The following is a 20,320-nucleotide window of genomic DNA, read 5'->3' as shown; positions in this document are numbered from 1 at the left end:
ACCTTGCGCAGGGTCCGGGCAGGGAGGGCTGGGGGGGTATCACCCAGAGGGTGGTGGAAGGCGTCAAAGTGTAGGGAGTAATGACCTGCAAAGGGAACAGAACCAGAGCCTCAGCTGGGGGCCCTGCACAGGCTTCATGCCAGCACCATCTTGCTGGGCCAACTGGGCAGGCATGAGAAGAGTCCCCTGGGGACCCCTCAGCATTGAGGGCTATGGATAAACCTCTCTTTACACTGGCCTTCTCCAAAACACAGGCTGCTGGGGTAGAAGAAACCCACTCCACACAGGAAGTCAGAAAAGTTGAGTGCTTCAGAGTCTGTGGAACAGGCCTCAGGCAGCGGCAGCTGTAGCCCACTGCTAGGCGATGAAACAGTCTGGTGAGAAGTGTGCCTGGCACAGTCAATTCCATTGTCTTCAGCCTTCTAGTTGGGATTGCCTTCCTGAGCTAACCTGTTGTACTCAGAAACCTCACTGACCCCAAAGCCCAGCAGGATCCTTCCTGTGGTGGGGCTGTTTTTGCTTTGGCTGAGTCGGCCCAGAGAATGGCCAATCTTCTCAGCTTAGATGGTTGTTGCTGTGGCCCTTGAGCAGAGTCTGAGACCAGGGACTACTGGGGGACCCGCTGGAGGTCTTCTTACCATGCAGCAGGCTTCGGGGAGGCACTGGGGGGGCCAGGATGCGCCCCATATGGGCAGACAGGAAGGGCTGGGCCTCTTGGGCTCCGCTATCCAGACTCCAGCTGCTGGGGGCTGCTGGCACAGCTGAAGGGTGGAAACAGATGGCATGAAGGGAGATTACTTCTTGAGCCACCCTCTGGAAGAAGTACAGCCTGTGGCTTCTCCAGTGTGCACCATGTATCCAGCACACGTGTGGGGCATGCCAGCACCTGGAACTAAAAACACTGGCCAAGCAAGGCACTGTGGCCCACAGGGGAGACTGCCCAGGGATTGAAGCTGCTTAAGAGGAGGGCAACAGAGTGAGCTTATGTCTAAAAAATATTCAGGATGAGATAGCTGAATGTGCAGCAAGGAGTGAACAGCTGCGGCCTCTGGGATCTGCCAGGAGGAGAAGAGAAAACAGGACAGAAGAGTAGAGATGAGAATGAGAGAATATAGAGAGAACACAGGACACAGAGCTCTTTGCCAAAGTCTAGAGTCAGCTCTCCTACTGCCCAGGCTCAGTAGGAAAAGCAGGGAGCAAATACAGGTACCTGTTGGAAGAAACTGCAGCCCAGATTCAGCTGGACTCACTGCTTCCTAACAGGAGGAGGGAGGGCTGTGGAGCCCATGAGTGCCCTTTGGCATCTAGAGAACCCCAGTTCCTAGCACCCACATGCCATGGATGCAGGGTGCAGTGGGCCCAGGATAAAGGGAAGCACAGAGTGCCTTTCTGTGTTAAAGAAGGAGTCCACTGCCAGAATACTGTCCCCTCAGCCAGTTGGGATGACAGATTTTTCAGGAGGAGAGAGGAATGATGGCTGGACCTTGGGGTCTGAGGGTGCCACTCTGCAGAAGCAGCAGTGGACATGTGAATTCTCTTGGCCAGCTCCTCCTAGAGAACAGATACCAGCAAAAAGAAATATGTCCTTTCTCTGTTGGAGCCAGGCAATTCCACTCTCCCCTTTGGGCTATTAGCAGCAGAGAAGCAGCTCACAATCCAGGTGCTGTCACTGGATTTGTTCTCAGGCCGTGGTAGCTACATTGAGCCTAAGGTTTGGGTTCTTCCTGGTCTAGACACAGAGAGGGGAATTTCAGGGCCTAATGGGAGCTGAGAAGCTTTGGAAGGGAAGGAGCTAGAGTCTGTCCTTTGAAAAGGATGTGGCCAGAAGGGCTGGGCCCCCTCAGTTGTCCAGGGATAAGATTGTGACATCCATCCATCATCATCATCTTCCTCGTTGTTCAGGAACTGGTGTGGGCTTGCAGCAGAACACAGGGTAAAACTCCACTGTCTAAACAGCCTCAGTTCTGAGGAGAATTGCCCAGTCTCCTGGTATGGTTGATGGCTGGTGGCAGGAAGGAGGGGTGTGCCAATGATTGAGTTGCAGGTGAGACACTTAGCTGTTGCCTGAAAGGAGGAAATAATTCTGCATCTGATGAGCATCAGATGGCTTTCACCAAATGGCCTCCTCAGAGAGCCTGAGCCATCCCAAGAACAGGCCACTCACCCACACTCTCTACAAGATGCAGCTTGAGCTTCTTGGTGCTAAGGCTCCCTGCACCTTCCCCTCTCTGCCAAAAAAAGCACCTTCTCCATAAAAAGCCACCAAAGAAGTATCAGGGAATAGGAAGCTTGGAAATGGGTCTGGGCAGCTTCCCTAAAGGGGTTTTGACAGCCCAGGATCTCAGATGCACACCTAGCCCTGGAAGAATTAAGGGGTGCAGATGTTCGCCCACAACGGCTCAAAGGAGCTCTAGGCCAGGAAGGCTATGGGAGAAGAAAGCTGACAGGGCTGTAATGGTTTACAAAAGGGTGCCTGCCTGAGTGACTCCACGTAAACCAGAAACCATCAAGTTTGCCCTGCAGCCTGATGTCTGTGAGCAGTGGGGCCAGCAGACCTTTGTCATGTAGCACATGTGCACTGGGGCTAGAGGGAAGGCTAATATAGAATGACTTATCGTAGGAAAAGAGGGGTGATCCCAACTGTATCCTGTCGCCTCCCTCCCTCACCATTAACAACTGTCCAGCACTGGCCTGAGGCCGCCAGTGCATAGCCCATGGTCCTGAAGGCAGGCTCGCCTGATCTGGGAGTCACTGCGTGGCAAAAAGAGATACCTGTGAGAGATGTAGTCCTCATGGGACTCAGAACCCTGACTGACAAGAAAATGATGACAAGTATGTACAGTTCCTGCCCTGGAGGATCCAGGTAGAGACTTAGGGAGCTACACTCCGGCCTGTGTGTTGCCACTGGGCAAATGTCTGATTAGCTGCCCTCTAAATGCTGGCCTTGTAGTATGGATATGCTTGCTCTGGGCTCAGCCTCTGTTCTGAGACAACCCTCATTTCCTTCCACACCTAGTGGTGGGCATGTCCAGCTCCTTGATGTAGTCCGGCCTTGGCCTGAGGCCTGAAGCGCTAATGTATCTGGTTGGGGTAGGGTCCTGGTCGGGCCAACAGCACCTGTTTGAGCTCTAAGCCTATCTAGACTCTTGGCTACTTCTGACGTTGCTCTGCATCTCAGCTGAAGAAATGCCACTGTGGATTCTAGCCCTCCAGGCGAAAAGGGCACTCTGTTTTGGGTCACAGGTGCAGAAGTCCAAGAAGCTGCATGTTTTCGGGATATACGACCTTGAAGCTATGAAGGCATCTTCAGCCAGTCTCCAGGCCCTTTGTGGCGGGGCACCCAGCTTCAGTGCCCATCAGTTTTTTGTCTCTTTAAAGAGGACACAGAGGTATGTCCTCCATGATGAGCAAAGGCGGAGCATAACAGTGGGGACAGCACATAGCACTTGATGAACAGGTACGATGATAACGTGATGATGACAGCTTTGGAGGGACATGTTCTGATGGAATAAGGGATGACAGGTTGTATTGGTGGGAACTGAATGTGCCCTAAACTCCAATAGATGGAGCAGCTAGGCAGAGAACCTGTGAGGAGAGGGGTGGATATGAGGCCAGGTTCTGTGTGGCAGGAAGGCTCAGCACTTAGTATTACTCTCTGTTAAAATTAACTCAGATCTCTGTGTCTGAGGTCTGAGTCTGCTTCTTCCATCAGCTTGCAGAAGCAGAACACAGGGTAAAATGCCCACTCTCTAAACAGCCACAAGTCTAAGGAGGATTGCTCAGTCTCAAAGTATGGTTGGTGGCCTGGCAATAAAAGATGAATTCACAGCAGCTGCTGGCCACAGTGACTACAGGAGGACTGGACTCCTTTGGGGCACCCTGGGCTTCACTTGGAGAAGGCTGTCTTTGGGAAATAGCATGTCTTTCCCCTTCCTCTTGGGGCTCGTTTGGACATGGCCTATTCTGAGCTCCAAGGAAAGATCCCTGAGGGCCCAAGCTGAGAGGGACCAAAGGGGCCACAAGGCCTGCTGAATTCTGCAGGTGGTTGGGAGGAGTCTAGGGAAGTAGTTGTCTACAGTTTGCACACACAAGCCCAAGTTTCCATAAAGGTGGGCTCAGGGCAGGAGGCACCTGGGGCCTCTTTGAGGGTAGGCCCTGGGGAAGGAGGGATACAGGATATAAACCTTAGCATCAAGCCAGACATGGGTTAAATAGCACAAGAATTGGTCAGAATTCTGGACAGACAGACAGACCTGAGTGTTGAAGTATGGCTTAGCCCTGGCCAGCTGGTACTCAGGGACAAGAGTCAGACACTCAGGATGGGGACAGACATGGGAAGAAGGCCACCTGGGGAACAATACCTTTTTCAGCCACAGACAGATTGGGATCACTGCAAGGTTTGCAGGCTCCGACCACTTGCTGGAACAGGGCTCGCTGGAAATTCGGTGGCTGAAGGAAGGAGATAAACATTATAGAGAGTGAAAACAACCAGTTATATCTTGGGAGGCAGTGTTGTGGGCCACAAGAGACAGGACATTACAAGATCAGATAGGGAAAACAAAGCAGTGGTACAGCTCACACTTGAGATATACTGAGACCTCCTGGCCAGCCCTAGGAAAAACTGTGCAGGATGTCTGGTTCTCATTGCTTCTATACACAATATTTGCGATATCATCCTCCAGTATCTGGCTAGGACCCAGGCTGTCTTATGTAGGGCCCGAGAAACAGAACATAGCTACCTGGGAGCATCTGTTTGCATCCTTTTGTATGGCCAGAGAGATCCCCACTTTCCCATGAGCACTGACAGGTTTAGCCTCCTGGAGAGGCCCTGCACAGGCCCATGTCAGCGCCGAAGGTAGAGGAAAGGACAGCATCAAGCCTAGAGTCACAGACAGGACTTGCTGTTTTGATAGGCAGCTGCCAAGCAAACCTCATCCCTCTAGCTAGCAGAGCCGATCAGGCACAGGGAGGTACCACTAAGAAACTCCTGGCATTCTGAGGCTAGGTAATGGTCACTGAGAGGTGACTTTTATGGACCCTGATAGAAGGGCGGGGGCAGACTGCCCAGGGGAGGGAGTTAATCCCTATAGCTTCTTGATCAAGGTCCCCAGGCAGAGCATTTGGAGAGTTGTGCAAATGGCATGTAGAACAGCCCAGCAGATAGTGAGGGACTTCAGCTGGATGGATGAGTAAAAGAGGCAGACTTTGCTCCAGTGAGGATGCCACACAAATAGGGAGGAAGAACATCTTCCAGACCAATGTGTCCACCACTGCCTTCTCAGGACAGGCTGCAAAGAACCAATTAACTCCGCTAGACTGTTTAGGGATGAGGAGTCCAGGAATCTGGCGGGAAGGACAGATAGCTACATGAGCAGTGCTGGTTCCAGTGGTGGTTCCCGCCACCATTCTACTCACGCCTACACTCTGTCTGGATTGCTGGTCCTCAGGTTCACTGCACTCCACATCCAGGAGCCCAGCAGCCTTTTGAGGGATCTTACAGCGGAATGAGAGAGGCATGTAGGACAATGCAGAAGGCCCAGCAAATGCAAGGAGGGAAGCACAGGCTAACACACTTGCAGCAGAGGGCAGTCAGTGTGGTGGGTCTATTACCTGTCCGTTCTCCAGAATGGCTGCTGGATACATGGCACTGCTTGGGCGGTCCCGGTATGTGGGCAGCAACAACATCATTTCACGGGCATGGCGGTACTTATCTGGCAGAGAGGGAGAGCCTGTAACCAAGTGAGAACAATCAAGCACAGATGACAAGCCACAGATGGAGGGTCCAGCAGTCAAGCATCCTCAGGATTAGGGAACCAGAGTAGGTGTCCCTTGCAGTTAGGGTGAGGATGAGCTCAGCAAGCACAGGAGGAATGAAGCAGAGCCTGGTTGTTAGATGGTGGCAGTGGCTGCACCTCATGTCCCAGCCAAGGCTGACATATGGCAGGCTGGTGAGATGCAGATCTGCTGACACAGCCCCCACCATGCTCAGAAGCAGAGGGTGAGGAGAGTTAAGAACTGGAGCAGGGTGGCTAGGGGCTCCCTGCATCCAGCACTATCAGGAAATGGGTGTGGCCTGTATGCTGGGCTCTCCTGGGGTCCAGGCATGGGAACAGGCCAGCTTGCAATGGAGACACTCACACAGAGACAGAGACACTCAGATAACATAGCCACACAGTTATTACTTGACATACTGTGTCTTTACACACTTACCTTTTGACACCACTGGCCCTGTTCTCACCTGGCTCCCTACCGGCTTTTCTCAGAGGCTTTCCCCCTCAAGATTCTAGGTCCCCAGCGCCTGGCCTCTGCCTTCCTGCCAGTCCTACTGCAACCCTACAGCCAGGCTGGCTGGGGGCCAGGGCTCTGCACCCAGGTTGCTCTCTGGGGTTTTGCTCTGTGACACTTGCCCTTCCGTGAACTCAGGGTTCATGGAACTAATGTGGAAATTATGGGGCTTTAACCCAGGCTCTTTAGTTGACTTGATTCATGTTCTACTCCTGTGAGGCCTCTGCAGTGATTTTCCCTAGCCTGAGGGACTGTTATGGAGGCCACACCAAGCCACATGTGGTGTGACTTAGTCCCCATGGATTCAGGCCACAGCCATAGGTCCAGGAACTTGTCAACCCATGGTCCTTGAGAAGATCTTCCACAGAAGCAGCAAGAGTAACTTGCTGGCTTTCCTGGGGGAATGGATAATTTGGAAGGCCCTCCAAATGTGCTCATTGTACCAGATACCAGCATATCCATGAGAAACCACTGGGGGAATCGGAGCCATCACAGGAGGATCACCTGGACCTCAAACCTCTCCCTGGTTCTTATGGTTGAAACCCCTGTCTAGGGTGATCGTCTGAGTGAAGCTGGGTAGTTTAGACCAACCCATAGGCTCCAGCTGAATCTGCAGCTGGGGTCAATCTGCAGCTCCTAGAGGCTCTGTGTCTCTGGAACTCAGGGTCTCTGGGGCTTTCCTTTGAGTGTGCAGTTCCAGCACTGTCAGGACACAGCTAAAAATAAGTCTTCTTCAGCCAGCTTGCCACAGGAGTCCTTGAGAAATTCCTCTTGTATTCATGTCAGTCCAAGAAGATGAGACTAAAATACTTTGAAGAAGTCAGCTTAATAAATACCAGTAATGGGCCGGGCGCAGTGGCTCAAGCCTGTAATCCCAGCACTTTGGGAGGCCGAGACGGGTGGATCACGAGGTCAGGAGATCGAGACCATCCTGGCTAACACAGTGAAACCCCGTCTCTACTAAAAAATACAAAAAAACTAGCCCGGCGAGGTGGTGGGCGCCTGTAGTCCCAGCTACTCGGGAGGCTGAAGCAGGAGAATGGCGTGAACCCGGGAGGCGGAGCTTGCAGTGAGCCAAGATCCGGCCACTGCACTCCAGCCTGGGCGACAGACCGAGACTCCGTCTCAAAACAACAACAACAACAACAAAAACCAGTAATGTAACTTTTTCCACAGTTGGTCTGAGTAATCCTGTTTGTAGAACCTCAGGGCTGGCTTTAAGACCCAGTCGTTAAAAAATGTTCTTTCACTTGTAAGAGAATGAATAAAGTATGATTTTTAAAACTCAACCTGAATTGCTATTTTGTGATTTTACTGGTTTCTATGTTCTCTTTTAGAACCTGTACTCTTAGGCAACCTCAAGAAGATGGCTATGTAAAGAGAAATGAAAAAAGCACCTGTTCTCACTGACTGATATAATGCTTTCCCAGCAAGAAACTCTCAGAATGCTTCCTGAGCCTTGCGGCCCAGAGCTCTAGACAGGACTACTCTCTGTTCAGTATGCACACACACACACACACACACAAAAACAGCACTTTTAGACTGACTCATTAACATCAAACCCATATCTAATGCCCATTCCACACCAAGCATGTGATTGGAACCTGGTATACTGTCTTGCTCAGGTTGTCCATGATCTCTCACCTCATGGAGCTCACAGCTCATAAAGAAAGCCCCACATCTGCATACTCAATATCCTGATCCGTGTGAGGGGGTTAGGATGGAGATACAGAAGCCTGAAGGCTGTAGCCAGGGCTCAGGGGCTCTGCTGAAGATTCAGACTCTAGTTATGGTGGTCTCTCTGGGCTATGGTGGCCACAAAGGGGTGCTCCTTGCCACCACTAAATTTTTTACCTGTACCACTTCACTTCCCTTCCCCTGCCCTCTGCCGTGGGCAGCCAATCCCATGGTAGGAGAAGGTGATGGTTACTTTTCATGAAAACATTTGAACACCACAAGGGTTTCTGTGTTCATGGGACTTCTGAATTATGTGAGTTGTAGTCTAGTAAACCCCAGTGTCAATGAATTACTTAAGGATTATTCAAAATCCCTGTTTCCTAGCTCCAGTCAGCCTTTTGATCAGCAGGGGGAGCTGTCAACTCACAAGAGTTTAGACTGCCTGGCAGGCCATTCCTCTCTGACATTTCCAAAGCAACAGGGATCACAGCAGTGTCCATGGGTATGGCAAGGAAGGCCAGTGGTCTCATGACCACTCTTGGGAGTGGGGAAAGTAACCCCAATGCAAAGGACTTCCCTCAAGATCACCTTTATGAAAGCTTTCCCCTCCCTGGTAATACCAAACACAAACCTCAAACAGAGTGGACTGTTTCCTCCCTTCTTAGCCCAGAGTGCATCTACATCTACTACATGCATTTGAAAGTATCAGTCTTTCTCTATGATGCCATGTCACACAGACCCTTCTATTTTGTCTCCCAGGGCCTAACACCATGCTTGACAGACGTAGGACCTGCACCTTTCTCCAGATGAGGCTGCACACGGATTGTATGGAAGTTGTGGTCTAGAAGGGAATTCCTTTCTTTCTTACATCCTCTGATCTTGTCACTATTCTCTTTGGGCCCAGTTCTAGTTAACCATTTTGCTTATTTTTGCACTTAATGTTTACCCCCGAAAGGGAAGGGGCTTCTCTCAGCCTTCCTCTGTGTGATATTCTGGAGTTTGGCCATTGTGACAGCTCCTCTCCAAAAATAGTGACCATCAACGCCTTCCCTCCCAAAACACACACGCCATTCCTTACAACATGAGGTGTAATCTCATTCCCCTCTCTGGTATCTGGGTTGACATTAGTGACTTGACGAGACAATAGAAACATGGGGACTTCCTGGGACATCCAAGGCTGGGTAAAAAGGAGCCTTGAGGCTCCTTCCTGGGTCTCTTGGAATGCTTTCTCCGGGGATAATCAGCTGCCATGCTGTGAGAAGTCTAAGTCACATGGAAAGGTCATATGTAGGGGCTCAAGTTGACAGCCCCAGCTGCACCCCAAGCTGACCACCAGCATCAATTGTCAGCCATGTATGTGAGCCATCTCGAATATCCAGCCCAGCTGAGCCTTTAGATGATTCCAGCCAGTGACATCTGACTCCAAGTGAGAATTGCTCAGTGAGCCCTGTAAACCCACAGAATAAGAGATGATTATAGATTATTTTAAGAAGTTTTGGGGGTGGTTTATTATGCAGCAACAGATAACCAAGTCATTTGAAGTAAAAAGGAGTTATTTCCAAACAAGGAGAACATAATTTCTCTCTATTCAGCACTGACGTAGTGCACCACCTGCCCCTAAGGCAAGAGCCATGCAGATTCCTCACAAGCATTCAGTAAAAGCTTGATAAGTGAATAAATCAGTCAATAGCTAGAAGGGAAAGGTGGTAACCGCCAGCCTGTGAGGTCCCCCAACAGCAGGGCCTGCTTATTCCTCCTCTTTCTTCTTTTCAGGACACTGAGTATCTGGAACAGCCTAGAGGAAGTGTCTGACCAATGTCAGAGTGTAATTGAGTTCAAATGTTCATCCTTGGTTGCCTTCTGTGTTTATCAATCATCATGATTCAGAGATCTGTTCTCAGCAAGAATACCAGATAAAGTCTTAGATATGTCTGAGCGTATCTTAGACACGCTTTGGGTTAGGGAAAAAAACAAAACCAGAGGGATTACAAAATCTGTTTCTGAAGCTCTGTTCAGGGCTATTTACCTGAAGATACTGTAAATGCCAACCTCAACTGTGGCATTCATGGCTCAGGGTTTCTTTTCTTTTTATTCCCAAGGCTGTCTTTCAATGTGCCTTCTTCATAACACATATCACTGCTCCTTCTCTATGTCTGCAGCCTTCACATACTGACAAATCTTCAGCATGCACCAATCTTTTGGTTCATTTGTCCTATTTAGTACTAGAAATGTCTGCTTTCAAATGCTGGCTCCCCTTTTCTGACCTCAGAGTCCATGCTAGGGAGGCAATATGGGCAGTGGAATGGGCATGAGAGTGAGGGCTGGTGAGCGTAAAGATCTGTGAACCAAACTTAGCTTGGCCATGAACTGGCTAAGTGGCCTTAATCCCCTTGCCCTGGAAATTAGGGCTTGGTCTGAATACTTCAGGTGGAAGTCTGACTGCCTGCTGCAACCTTACTCCACTTCCCTCTACAATCTGCCAAGGCTTTTCCCAGGTGGTCACTGCGTCTTTTCACTGTGCCACACGGCCATCACTCCTACTGTGGGCTTCTCTCCATTACTCCCAGTTGTGGGCTTCGTGGGTTTCTGTGCTTTGGAGAGCTTCTTTCCTTAACGACTTCTCATGTCATAAATTTGTGCTGTTACACCAATTGGACGTAGATTTGGTCTTTTCACATAGTCCCTATTTCTTGGAGGCTTTGTTCGTTTCTTTTTACTCTTTTTTCTCTGAACTTCTCTTCTCGTTTCATTTCATTCATTTGATCTTCAATCACTGATACCCTTTCTTCCAGTTGATCAAATTGGCTACTGAAGCTTGCGCATGCATCACGTAGTTCTCGTGCCATGGTTTTCAGCTCCATCAGGTCATTTAAGGACTTCTCTACACTGCTTATTCTAGTTAGCCATTCATCTACTCTTTTTTCAAGGTTTTTAGCTTCTTTGCGATGGGTTCGAACATCCTCCTTTAGCTGGGAGAAGTTTGTTATTACCGATTTTCTAAGCCTTCTTCTCTCAACTCGTCAAAGTCATTCTCCGTCCAGCTTTGTTCCATTGCTGGCAAGGAGCTGTGTTCCACTGGAGGAGAAGAGGCGCTCTAATTTTTAGAATTTTCAGCTTTTCTGCTCTGGTTTCTCCCCATCTTTGTGGTTTTATTTACCTTTGGTCTTTGATGATGGTGACGCACAGATGGGGTTTTGGTATGGATGTCCTTTCTGTTTGTTAGTTTTCCTTCTAACAGTCAGGACCCTCAGGTGCAGGTCTGTTGGAGTTTGCTGGAGGTCCACTCCAGACCCTGTTTGCCCGGGTATCACCAGTGGAGGCTGCAGAACAGCAAATGTTGCTGTCTGATCCTTCCTCTGGAAGATTTGTCTCAGAGAGGCACCCTGCCGTATGAGGTGTCAGTTGCCCAATACTGGGAGATGCCTCCCAGTTAGACTACTCGGGGGTCAAGGACCCACTTGAGGAGGCAGTCTGCCCATTCTCAGACCTTAAACTCCATGCTGGGAAAACCACTGCTCTCTTCAAAGCTGTCAGACAGGGACGTTTAATTCTGCAGAAGTTTCTGCTGCCTTTTGTTCAGCTATGCCCTGCCCCTAGAGGTGGACTCTACAGAGGCAGGCAGGCCTCCTTGAGCTGTGGTGGGCTCCACCCAGTTTGAGCTTCCTGGCCCCTTTGTTTACCTACTTAAGTCTCAGCAATGGTGGACGCCCCTCCCCCAGCCTCGCTGCTGCCTCACAGTTTGCTCTCAGACTGCTGAGAGAGAGGTGAGTGAGGCTCCATGGGTGTGGGATCCTCCGAGCCAGGCGCGGGATATAATCTCCTGGTGTGCCGTTTGCTAAGGCCGTTGGGAAAGTGCAGTATTAGGGTTGGAGTGTCCTGATTTTCCAGGTACCATCTGTCACGGCTTCCCTTTGCTGGGAAAGGGAATTCCCTGACCCCTTGTGCTTCCCGGGTGAGGCGATGTCCCGCCCTGCTCTGTGGGCTGTACCCACTGTCTGACAAGCCCTTGTGAGATGAACCCGGTACCTCAGTTGGAAATGCAGAAATCACCCGTCTTCTGTGTCACTCATGCTGGGAGCTGCAGACTGGAGCTGTTCCTATTCGTGACGGGGAGAATGGAACTAAGTTGGAAAACACTCTTCAGGATATTATCCAGGAGAACTTCCCCAACCTAGCGAGGCAGGCCAACATTCAAATTCAGGAAATACAGAGAATGCTGCAAAGATACTCCTCGAGAAGAGCAACGCCAAGACACATAATTGCCAGATTCACCAAAGTTGCAATGAAGGAAAACATGTTAAGGGCAGCCAGAGAGAAAGGTCAGGTTATCCACAAAGGAAAGCCCATCAGACGAACAGTGGATCTCTTGGCAGAAACTCTACAAGCCAGAAGACAGTGGGGGCCAATATTCAACATTCTTTTTTTTTTTTTTTTTTTTTTGAGGCGGAGTCTCGCTCTTCGCCTGGACTGGAGTGCAGTGGCCAGATCTCAGCTCACTGCAAGCTCCGCCTCCCGGGTTTACGCCATTCTTCTGCCTCAGCCTCCTGAGTAGCTGGGACTACAGGCGCCCGCCACCTCGCCTGGCTCGTTTTTGTATTTTTAGTAGAGATGGGGTTTCACCGTGTTAGCCAGGATGGTCTTGATCTCCTGACCTCGTGATCCGCTCATCTCGGCCTCCCAAAGTGCTGGGATTACAGGCTTGAGCCACCGCGCCCGGCTCAACATTCTTAAAGAAAAGAATTTTCAACCCAGAATTTCATATCCAGCCAAATTAAGCTTCGTAAGTGAAGGAGAAATAAAATCCTTTATAGACAAACAAATGCTGAGAGATTCTGTCACCACCAGGCCTGCCTTACAGCTCCTGAAGGAATCACTAAACATGGAAAGGAACAACCGGTACCAACCACTGCAAAAACATGCCAAATTGTAAAGACCATCGATGCTAGGAAGAAACTGCATCAACTAATGAGCAAAATAACCAGTTAACATCATAATGACAGGATCAAATTCACATATAATGATATGAACCTTAAATGTAAATGGGCTAAATGCTCCAATTAAAAGACACAGACTGGCAAATTGGATAAACAGTCAAGACCCATCAGTGTGCTGTATTCAGGAGACCCATCTCGCATACAGAGACACACATAGGCTCAAAATAAAGGGATGGAGGAAGATCTACCAAGCAAATGGAAAACAAAAAAAAGCAGGGGTTGCAATCCTAATCTCTGATAAAACAGACTTTAAACCAACAAAGATCAAAAGAGACAAAGAAGGCCATTACATAATGGTAAAGGGATCAATTCAACAAGAAGAGTTAACTATCCTAAATATATATGCACCCAACACAGGAGCACCCAGATTCATAAAGCAAGTCCTTAGAGACTTACAAAGAGACTTAGACTCCCATACAATAATAATGGGAGACTTTAACACCCCACTGTCAACATTAGACAGATCAACGAGACAAAGTTAACAAGGATATCCAGGAATTGAACTCAACTCTGCACCAAGCGGATCTAATACACATCTACAGAACTCTCCATCCCAAATCAACAGAATATACATTCTTCTCAGCACCACATCACACTTATTCCAAAACTGACCACATAGTTGGAAGTAAAGCACTCCTCAGCAAATGTAAAGAACAGAAATTATAACAAACTGTCTCTCAGACCACAGTGCAATCAAACTAGAACTCAGGATTAAGACACTCACTAAAAACTGCTCAACTACATGGAAACTGAACAACCTGCTCCTGAATGACTACTGGGTACACAATGAAATGAAGGCAGAAATAAAGATGTTCTTTGAAACCAATGAGAACAAAGACACAACATACCAGAATCTCTGGGGCACATTTAAATCAGTGTGTACAGGGAAATTTAGAGCACTAAATACCCACAAGAGAAAGCAGGAAACATCTAAAATTGACACCCTAATATCACAATTAAAAGAACTAGAGAAGCAAGAACAAACACATTCAAAAGCTAGCAGAAGGGAAGAAATAACTAAGATCAGAACAGAACTGAAGGAGATAGAGACACAAAAAAACCCTTCAAAAAATCAATGAATCCAGGAGCTGGTTTTTTTGAGAAGATCAACAAAATTGTTAGACCACTAGCAACACCAATAAAGAAGACAGAAGAATCAAACCGATGCAATACAAAATGATAAAGGAGATCACCACCGATCTCACAGAAATACAAACTACAATCAGAGAATACTATAAACACCTCTATGCAAATAAACTAGAAAATCTAGAAGAAATGGATAAATTCCTGGACACATACACCCTCCCAAGACTAAACCAGGAAGAAGTTGAATCCCTGAATAGACCAATAACAGGTTCTGAAATTGAGGCAATAATTAATAGCCTACCATCCAAAAAAAGTTCAGGACCAGATGGATTCACAGCCGAATTCTACCAGAGGTACAAAGAGGAGCTGGTACCATTCCTTCTGAAACTATTCCAATCAATAGAAAAAGAGGGAATCCTCCCTAAGTCATTTTATGAGGCTAATATCATCCTGATACTGAAGCCTGGCAGAGACACAACAAAAAAAGAGAACTTTAGACCAATATCCCTGATGAACATTGATGCAAAAATCCTCAGTGAAATACTGGCAAACTGAATCCAGCAGCACATCAAAAAGCTTATCCACCACGATCAAGTTGGCTTCATCCCTGGGATGCAAGGCTGGTTCAACATATGCAAATCAATTAACGTAATCCATCACATAAACAGAACCAAAGACAAAAACCACATGATTATCTCAATAGATGCAGAAAAGGCCTTTGACAAAATTCAACAGTGCTTCATGCTAAAAACTCTCAATAAACTAGGTATTGATGGAACGTATCTCAAAATAATAAGAGCTACTTATGACAAACCCACAGCCAATATCATACTGAATGGGCAAAAACTGGAAGCATTCCCTTTGACCACTGGCACAAGACAGGGATGCCCTCTCTCACCACTCCTATTCAACATAGTGTTGGAAGTTCTGGCCAGGGCAATCAGGCAAGAGAAGGAAATAAAGGGTATTCAATCAGGAAAAGAGGAAGTCAAATTGTCCTGTTTGCAGATGACATGATTGTATATTTAGAAAACCCCATCATCTCAGCCCAAAATCTCCTTAAGCTGATAAGCAACGTCAGCAAAGTCTCAGGATACAAAATCAATGTGCAAAAATCACAAGCATTCCTATATACCAATAACAGACAAACGGAGAGCCAAATCATGAGTGAACTCCCATTCACAATTGCTTCAAAGAGAATAAAATACCTAGGAATCCAACAAGGGATGTGAAGGACCTCTTCAAGGAGAACTACAAATCACTGCTCAACGAAATAAAAGAGGACATAAACATATGGAAGAACATTCCATGCTCATGGATAGGAAGAATCAATACCGTGAAAATAGCCATATTGCCTAAGGTAATTTATAGATTCAATGCCATCCCCATCAAGCTACCAATGACTTTTTTCACAGAATTGGGAAAAACTACTTTAAAGTTCTTATGGAACCAAAAAAGAACCTGCACTGCCGGCCGGGCACGGTGGCTCAAGCCTGTAATCCCAGCACTTTGGGAGGCCGAGACGGGCGGATCACGAGGTCAGGAGATCGAGACCATCCTGGTGAACACTGTGAAACCCCGTCTCTACTAAAAAATACAAAAAAAAACTAGCCGGGCGAGGTGGCGGGCGTCTGTAGTCCCAGCTACTCGGGAGGCTGAGGCAGGAGAATGGCGTGAACCCGGGAGTCGGAGCTTGCAGTGAGCTGAGATCCGGCCACTGCACTCCAGCCCCGGCGACAGAGCAAGACTCCGTCTCAAAAAAAAAAAAAAAAAAAAAAAAAAAGAACCTGCACTGCCAAGGCAATTCTAAGGCAAAAGAACAAAGCTGGAGGCATCACACTATCTGACTTCAAACTATACTACAAGGCTACAGTATCCAAAACAGCATGGTACTGGTAACAAAACAGAGATATAGACCAATGGAACAGAATAGAGCCCTTGGAAATAATGCTACACATCTACAACCATCTGATCTTTGACAAACCTGACAAAAACAAGAAATGGGGAAAGGATTCCCTATTTAATAAATGGTGCTGGGAAAACTGGTTAGCCATATGTAGAAAGCTGAAACAGGATCCCTTCCTTATACCTTATACAAAAATTAATTCAAGATGGATTAAAGACTTAAATGTTAGACCCAAAATCATAAAATCCCTATAAGAAAACCCAGGTAATACCATTCAGGACATAGGCATGAGCAAGGACTTCATGACTTTCTAGTCACCAAAAGCAATGGCAACAAAAGCCAAAATTGACAAATGGGATCTAATTCAACTAAAGAGCTTCTGCACAGCAAAAGAAACTACCATCAGAGTGAACAGGCAACCTACAGAATGGGAGAAAATTGTTACAATCTACCCATCTAACAAAGGGCTAGTATCCAGAATCTACAAAGAACTTAAACAAATTTACAAGAAAAAATCAAACAACCCCATCAAAAAGTGGGCAAAGGATATGAACAGATACTTCTCAAAACAAGACATTTATGAAGCCAACAGACACATGAAAAAATGCTCATCATCACTGGTCATCAGAGAAATGCAAATGAAAACCACAATGAGATACCATCTCACACCAGTTAGAATGGCGATCATTAAAAAGTCAGGAAACAGGCCGGGCGCGGTGGCTCAAACCTGTAATCCCAGCACTTTGGGAGGCCGAGACGGGCGGATCACGAGGTCAGGAGATCAAGACCATCCCGGCTAACATGGTGAAACCCCGTCTCTACTAAAAATACAAAAAAAAAAAAAAAAACTAGCCGGGTGAGGTGGCGGGCGCCTGTAGTCCCAGCTACTTGGGAGGCTGAGGCAGGAGAATGGCGTGAACCGGGGAGACGGAGCTTGCAGTGAGCCAGGATTGCACCACTGCACTCCAGTCTGGGCAACAGAGTGAGACTCTGCCTCAAAATCAAAAAAAAAAAAAAAAAAAAGTCAGGAAACAACAGGTGCTGGAGAGGATGTGGAGAAATAGGAACACTTTTACACTGTTCGTGGGACTGTAAACTAGTTCAACCATTGTGGAAGACAGTGTGGCGATTCCTCAAGGATCTAGAACTAGAAATACCATTTGACCCAGCCATCCCATTACCAGGTATATACCCAAAGGATTATAAATCATGCTGCTATAAGTTCACATGCACACATGTTTATGGCAGCACTATTCACAATAGCAAAGACTTGGAATCAACCCAAATGTCCATCAATGATAGAGTGGATTAAGAAAATGTGGCACATATGCACCATGGAATACTATGCAGCCATAAAACGATGAGTTCATGTCCTTTGTAGGGATATGGATAAAGCTGGAAACCATCATTCTGAGCAAATATCGCAAGGACAGAAAACCAAACACCGCATGTTCTCACTCATAGGTGGGAACTGAACAATGAGAACACTTGGACACAGGGTGGGGAACATCAGCACTGAGGCCTATTGTGGGGTGGCAGGAGGGGGAAGGGATAGCATTAGAATATATACCTAATGTAAATGATGATTTAATGGGCGCAGAACACCAACATGGCACACGTATACATATGTAACAAACCTACACATGTGCACATGTACCACAGAACTTAAAGTACAATAATAAAAATAAATAAATAAATAAATTTGTGCTATTTTTCTTTGGTTTCATAATAATGAGAAGAACAAAGAGACTCCCTTCTTCTGAAGCCTGGAAGCAAGAGCAAGTGACTGGCTGGCAAGTTCAGACCACTGTCACTACCCTGGCAAGCCAACCCTGGAAAGCATTAGATCCTATTTACCACAGCTAATTTCCATTCCACAGCAAATGTTTCTGTCTACAAGGACAGAATCAACTTTCACTTGGGAACTAGGATTCGAATGTGAAAAAGATGCTGGCTCTCAAAGAACAATATTTATTCAACTGAACTAGAAAACAAGTAATAATTGGCAAAGTAAATAGGTTTTTACAGAGCCATCTCTTCTGAGAAAGCCTTTCCCAACTGAAGAAAAACTTTTTGGTTGCTGTTACTGTTTTAGAATAACATTTTCCAGGGTTAATTTTAGTCTCCTGATTTACTTTCCATACTTTGTCATCATGCCTGATTCCTCAAGACAAAATACTAACTTTTGCCTTGACTTTGATCTTTGTTCTAGCAAAAATTTCAATGGGAAAGAAGTGAGCTTTCTTCTAAGCTGTGTGTCCTTTCACTGAGGTAGAAATGCAATGGCTGCACAGCAGCAGCCACTGCTCAGAGTGGAGTCTAAAGCCAGCCAGAGAAGAGGCCTGGAGGCAGGAACTCTCGAGCCCTTAGTGGTAAAAGCACAAATGAGTATTCTCTAAGTCACAGGGCTGCTCTCAAAGACACAGTCACAGATCACGGGAAGCTGAGTGGGGTTCACGAAGACCTCTCTTCTCCATTCTGCAAGTAGCACCCTGCCATCCTTACCTCGGGCACTGGAAGGGGCAGAGGTAATCATCTGGGATGGTGCTGAGTGAGTGGAACTCAGGCTGGAGGAAGAAGGGCTTGCCTGGGACGAGGACAGAACAGAGACGTTGGTGACCGAGCCCTGGTACCTGGGGTTGGGATACGCAAGCTGCAAAGGGAGAAAAATCAGCAGGATAGAGGTCTGAACGGCCAGGACTTTAGGGCTGGCACAGAGTTGGCTTTTTCATGCCCTGAGGTGCTCTGCCCCAGTGCCTTATGCTATACCCTGAGCCCTGATGGAGGCCAGGCTAATGGTTGGGCACTAGGGGCCACCCATACCACCCATATGGAACAAAGTTGTTGGGCTGGCCATACTATGGTGACCACGGAGGAAGCAGGACTAAGCCAACAGGAATGCCAGGCAAGGGGGCACTCTGGCAGAGGATCTTTCCCATGGGATCTCTTGAAGCAACCAGGGCTGAAGCTGGATTTTCTTCTTGGGAAATAAGGCCTGGGAACCGATACTTAGGATGGTGTGTGGAGGAAAGGCAGCTTTCTAGCTCTGATGAGGGGTGTTCTGAATTTGGAGCTAGAGAATTAGGCAGGGTTGCCAGCCCTCAGATCAGACATTGCAACAGCAAGGTGAGTCCTGTAGGCATGGTGACCTGGCCCACTCTCCCTGGACAGCTCTGTACCTGCATGTGGTGGTACAGGTCCTCGGGAGCATCGCCCATGGAGCCGTCGCCCAGCATCACCATGTTTCCTGCTTCACTAGACGCATGTGAGGAGAGAGAGGATGATGAATGGCGGCCTGTGCCCATCAAGTTCATGGGGCTGTGAGCAAGAGTGGGAAATAGGGAGGAATCAGGCCGATGGCAGGTGGCAGGGGGACAACAGAGCAGAATGTGTGGAACAGTCATCCCTGGTTTCAGCTACCACTGGTTTGGAGGGTTCCATAGCCAATGCTCATACCCATCTGAGGTCTGGAGCAGTCCTGAGCTGTACCCTGCTACTCAGGAGCCCTTGGTCTGGGAGAGACAATGGTATGGTACACTGGACAAGCCTCTACCTACAGCTACATGGCTTATGGCCACTCAGTTTAACGACATTAGCAGTTTCTCAGGAGGAATAAAGAGATATGCCAAATCAGGTCAAAGATCTCAGGTCCCCCTTTCTATGGGGTATTAGTCTGGGTCAGTGCCCACCCCCCCACCCCCAACACCATGATGGGATCTGCTCCTTGGTCAGAGGCTTCTTCCTAGTGTGGGAAGCTACCAAAATAGCTGGCTGTGAACTATCTGCGGTCCTCTGTCCACATCTGTGGCCAAAAGGCTTGTCAATAGCTCTCCTCTAGCAATACCAGGAAAGCCTCTCATTCATTTGTTCCTTATTTACTAAGTGCCCATTCTGTGCTGAGTTGCCACTCACACTGGAAAACAAGCCTAAGTGAGGGGCTCCTCTCACTGGTCTCCTCCTCCAACCTGGCCTTCCTGGCCTAGAGACTTTCAGTATTCTCAGTTGAGCCCAGGCAAACCAGTCTTTGATGTTCACATCACTATGCTGTTTCTTCCTTAAAACTGACTTGGTGATCCTCATTCTCCTTGGGATCAAGTCCAAAGGCCTGCATGAACAAGGCTCATTCAGAATTGGTCCTATCCCCTTTTCCATGCCCTGGAATCCTGCACTCCAGCCACTTGGCTCTACTCAGAGTGCTGACCAGGCTGGCTTGTTCATATCTTGAGGCTTCTGCATGTGTCAGTCAATTTGCCTAGATCTTGCCCTATCACCCTCCTAACCCCTAGCAAACATCTATTTATCCTTCAAGACTTACCCCAAATGCCCCCTCCTCCATTCTGCCACAATATCATGTATACACTTCTCTTAACCA

General features: G+C 47.8%; 1 protein-coding gene across 8 annotated transcripts in view; it reads right to left on the bottom strand.

The window, feature by feature from the left end:
• Positions 1-20,320, bottom strand: part of DOCK3 (dedicator of cytokinesis 3) — a 735,684-nt gene that overhangs the window by 3,974 nt on the left and 711,390 nt on the right. For 4 of the 8 annotated variants that reach the window (XM_033208879.1, XM_033208890.1, XM_033208894.1 and 1 more), the window contains 6 exons: positions 19,128-19,266; positions 18,454-18,601; positions 5,611-5,729; positions 4,362-4,449; positions 639-761; positions 3-85 (listed from right to left, as the gene is read on the bottom strand). In XM_033208879.1, coding sequence (XP_033064770.1) covers positions 3-85; positions 639-761; positions 4,362-4,449; positions 5,611-5,729; positions 18,454-18,601; positions 19,128-19,266 — 700 coding nt within the window. The remainder of the gene's footprint in view (positions 1-2; positions 86-638; positions 762-4,361; positions 4,450-5,610; positions 5,730-18,453; positions 18,602-19,127; positions 19,267-20,320) is intronic. The other 4 variants (XM_033208884.1, XM_033208901.1, XM_033208903.1 and 1 more) reach the window with 4 other exon arrangements.

This window comes from Trachypithecus francoisi, unplaced genomic scaffold, assembly GCF_009764315.1.
Source record: "Trachypithecus francoisi isolate TF-2019V2 unplaced genomic scaffold, Tfra_2.0 Lachesis_group0, whole genome shotgun sequence".
NCBI lineage: Eukaryota > Metazoa > Chordata > Mammalia > Primates > Cercopithecidae > Trachypithecus > Trachypithecus francoisi.
The sequence above is the reverse complement of the archived record's forward strand: the minus strand, read 5'-3'. Positions and strand labels throughout refer to the sequence as shown.